We start from the raw sequence: 4,125 nt of genomic DNA on the forward strand, positions 1-4,125 counted from the left end.
CAACAGGGTTGTTTTGAAACGATCACAAGTTCTGTGTGTTGGGCTGTATCAGTTTGGCTGTTCCAAGGGATGAGATACCTGTTGCTGTGTCAACGTTACCAGTGGGGGCCAGAGAAAGGATTTGCAGATGGGAACAGAGGTACTGCAAGCCAAGGAGGTTTCACATCCTAAAGTGACTGGTATCAGCCTGTTTCACACCATCATCCTCAAGATGTCCATGTACCAGGTTCCTGCTGCACTTGTTCTATGGCCCTTCTCCCAGCTTCTTCCCCTGCCTTGGGTATGATCCTATAAATCTCCCCCATTCCTTGGTGTTCTGGTGGTCTGCTGAGATCTGGGGAGTGCCATCCAGTGTTTCTAGATGTTTTCAGCTTGACCAGTTTTTGGTGATGACCATTAGATGGCCTTGCACAAAACATTTACAAGTCCACTCTTCAGAAGTGAGAGAGGCTTTGCAATGCCATCACATTGAAATCTCTCTTGTAGGCTCAGGCCCTTAATCAGTTTGTGCTGTGGCTCCTTCATATATAGAATGGACACAAAGACTGTTCCTGAAAGGCTGGGAGATTTAATTTCATCTGGAATTGTTGGAGAATAGCAGTGATGATGCTACTGTTAATTATAAACAGGGTTTATTAGAGTTTGTCTTCCTTCTGCCAATGATAATTCTTTTTTTTTCTTGAAGGTCCCCCTGTGTTCATTAAAAAACCTGTGGACCAAATTGGTGTGTCAGGAGGGGTGGCCTCCTTTGTGTGCCAAGCAACTGGAGACCCAAAGCCACGTGTCACCTGGAACAAGAAAGGGAAGAAAGTGAACTCTCAGAGGTTTGAGGTAAGAGATGTCCTTGAAATCTGGGCCTGTCCATGTAGGAGGAGGGAGAGACTGACACAAACCAGCCAGCACTCTTCTTTGACCATTCTCAGATGTGACAGTAATTGGAAGGGGAGGAGTTTTAACAGCAGAAGGAGTGAAATGCAAGCTCTTGGCTCTGTCAACAGTTGGGTTTGTTCCAAAGCAAGAGGAACTTGGCTCACTTACACTATTGGAGTTTTTTGCTTTTGTTTAGTTGGGTTTTTCCTCTCCTGGGATATAATATAAAGCTGCCTCCTTCCTTCCCTGAGGAACCCCAGCTATGCTGGTAGTGCTTCAGCTCTGTAAATGCACCTTTCATACCCATCCCTGGCTCATTATTTTAACCCTGGGACAGCCTGGAGTAAACATTACAGTTGCTGGCACACAGAGCCGAGCAATTGGCATTGTTTAGATAGAAATGAGAGTGGAGGAACAAGGACTAGGAGGTCATCCTGTGGAATTTGCTGTGGGACTCAGCCTCGCCAGGCAGCTGTGTGCTGAGAGGAGCTTTGTGGTGTCAGCTGCCCGTGCAGATGGAGGAACAAGACGGGGATTCAGTTTTATTTTGTTTTCTCTTGGTCTGTTTCCTCCTCCTTTTGTCAGGGCTGTGCTCTGAACACCCACCCTGCACACACCATCCCCACGGCTCATTCCCTCAGAGCACTTGAGGTGTTCACAGCAGCTTGGGTGGCTCAGGGGGCAGGGATGGGGTTTGGCATGGGGCAGTGGAGGTCGGTGGAGAGACAAGTGGAGCATGCTGGTTGTGTGCAGGGGGTTGTGGGGCAGCTGCTGGTGGTGAGTGTACCTGCTTGTGTACATGCTGGTCCCTCCCTTAGAAGCAGGAATGAACCTTCTGCTTGCAAAGCAAGGAGACTGACCATATTTGTGTGTCTCTCTTCCCTGCAGACAATTGAATTTGATGAAAGTGCAGGTGCTGTCTTGAGGATCCAGCCCCTCCGGACTCCCCGGGATGAGAACATTTATGAGTGTGTTGCCCAAAACCCTCACGGGGAGGTCACTGTCCATGCCAAGCTCACCGTCCTCCGAGGTAAGGAGCAGGCCTGCCTGCCATGTGTCAGTGTTGCTGGGGAGAAGGGACCTGCAGCTTCTCCCTTCCTTCAGATGATGGGAAGGTTGATTAAAAAAGCATGGCCAGGGCAAAAGTCTTCCTTTTTTTATTTGGTTTGTTCTGACCTCTCAGATCTGTTTGCTGTTATTACCCCAGAAAATTGCTGTGTAAGAAAGAAAGCTAAAACTGGACCACTCTAGGAGGTTTGACTGGATCATCTGCTGAAGTTCTTTCCAACCTGGATTATCCCATGACTCTATGATCTTCCCTCCCCTCCAATAAAAATTCCTTCCCAAAGTTTATGAGCAGCACCAGAAACTGCCCATGGTTCTCCTCAGAAATGTGGCACCATTCATCCAGGCACCCAAGAAAACCTTGTTCACTGAGGAGTCACTTCATGGGCTGAGTTGTAGATGGTGATGGATCTGCATGACCTCTCACACTGCTGGTAGCAATGCCAGCCTCTTCCCTCATGCAGGATGCTTATTCTGCCCTTCTGGGCATCTTCTCTCTTTGTAGAGGTCCTTGGCTCTGTGCATTCTCAAAAAAAAAAAAAAAACCAAACAGTTTCCCTCTCCATTTTGTTCTGGTTCTTTTTTTCCCTTGTCCCCACTGCAGAGGATGTTTACACGGATGCCTCCTTCGTGTCATCTGTTTGAAACACGCTCCCTGAACTGGATGTGGGGGAGGGAACAATATGCTCTGGGTGCCTCTGGATGTTCACTGGTTCTACCCTGCAGATCTGGAAAGTCACCCTGTGAAACCCTGAGCTGGGCTGCTTGGAAAACTGACCCACTTGAGGGGAAGAGATGGGTGGTGTTGTCTGTTCAAACCACAGGGTAGTGCAGGTGATGCTGTGGTGGGTACCTGCCCAGGAGCTCCTGAGGGGAGCTGGGCTTGGGAGCGTTGGCTGTTGGTGAAGCCACCCACAGGAGGGGCTGTAGAAGAGCCTTGGCTTTTGAACAGGGCTGCTTGCAGTGGGAGCCATTATTTCTGCACTGAGTGTGGCTAGCAGCAGTTTTAGGTGCTCCAGGCACCGTGTGATCCTCGTGAGGCCAAGTGGCAGCTCTGCCTCTGTGCCAGTTGCTTTTCCTTCAGCCATTTCAGCATCCTCTCCAAGAGCATCTTAAATCCTTTTGTTTGAACAGACAGTGAGCACATCCTTAATAGTGCAGAGTGAAATTTGTGTGCAAATCCCCAACATACAGCAGTAAATAAAGCCCAGACATAAAGGGCACATGGCAAAGCCCTTGACCTCCCATTGTAGCAGGGAATATCCCTTCTGCTGCCCACCTGGCAGGCTGTGTGTTGTCAGGGTGCTGGCTGCCTGGGAGCAGGCAGGCCCTTGGTCCAGTCGTGCCTGACAGATTTGTGTAGGTGCACTCTAGTCTCTGGGTAGCTCCTTTGCCTGGCATGGCATTTACCCTTCTGTTAGCAGTACGTGGTGGGATGTATCTGCCAGGAGGCTGGAACAGTGCCACGTGGCAGGAGTGTGTCTAGCTGTGGTTATCCCAGGGGGCTGGGAGTCTTGTTTTTCACCCTTCTTCCCATATATTCCTTGGGAACTGTGACTGCTGGGAGAAGTTCCCCTGCTGTCCTTTTCAAAGTTTCTACTCCTTGAGTTTAAGTACAAGAGAGAAGGTTGTCCCCAGCTGCTGCCCTCACAGATCCCCTGCATTCTCACAGCATTTTTAAGGCACTCTCCACCCTTTCCCTGCTCAGTTTGAGTTGTTCCACCCTTAATCTTTCCGTAGCTTGCACACAGCAGAGGTTGTCTCATCTTCAGCTGCATTTTTAAGTGCTGGGGAAGTTAAAAGGACCAAGCACAGATCCACTGATCTCCACGACGACAAAGTTGGCGTGCTGACATCTACTCCTCTCCCTTCCCTCCCCATTTCTGCAGTCACCCACTCTCCTGTTTGTCTTTTCTCTATCTTTCCTTGCAAGGCCTCCTCCTCCTTTCTGTCTCTCTTCCCTCACTTTATGTTTACCATAAAGGTGGGGGCTGCTCCACAGCTTGGAGGTGATGGGAGCTGTCATTGGCAGAAGCTGTTACCTTGGCATACTGGAAACCTGGGCCCCAGCTGTGACACACTCTGCAGGATGGGCTTTCCAGGGATTCTGCAGCCTGTTGGCTGAGCTGTTGTCATCACAGTTAGACATCCACATGTGTACATGTAGAATCACAGAACTGGTTTGGTTGG

General features: G+C 49.6%; 1 protein-coding gene across 1 annotated transcript in view; it reads left to right on the top strand.

Annotated features, from left to right (window-relative positions):
* Positions 1 to 685: 685 nt before the first annotated feature.
* Positions 686 to 4,125, top strand: part of LOC103768852 (receptor-type tyrosine-protein phosphatase S-like) — a gene marked incomplete at both ends in the record, with an annotated part of 18,904 nt that continues 15,464 nt past the window's right edge. The window contains 2 exons of the mRNA XM_008936009.1: positions 686 to 831; positions 1,759 to 1,900. Coding sequence (XP_008934257.1) covers positions 686 to 831; positions 1,759 to 1,900 — 288 coding nt within the window. The remainder of the gene's footprint in view (positions 832 to 1,758; positions 1,901 to 4,125) is intronic.

This window comes from Merops nubicus, unplaced genomic scaffold, assembly GCF_000691845.1.
Source record: "Merops nubicus isolate BGI_N331 unplaced genomic scaffold, ASM69184v1 scaffold482, whole genome shotgun sequence".
NCBI lineage: Eukaryota > Metazoa > Chordata > Aves > Coraciiformes > Meropidae > Merops > Merops nubicus.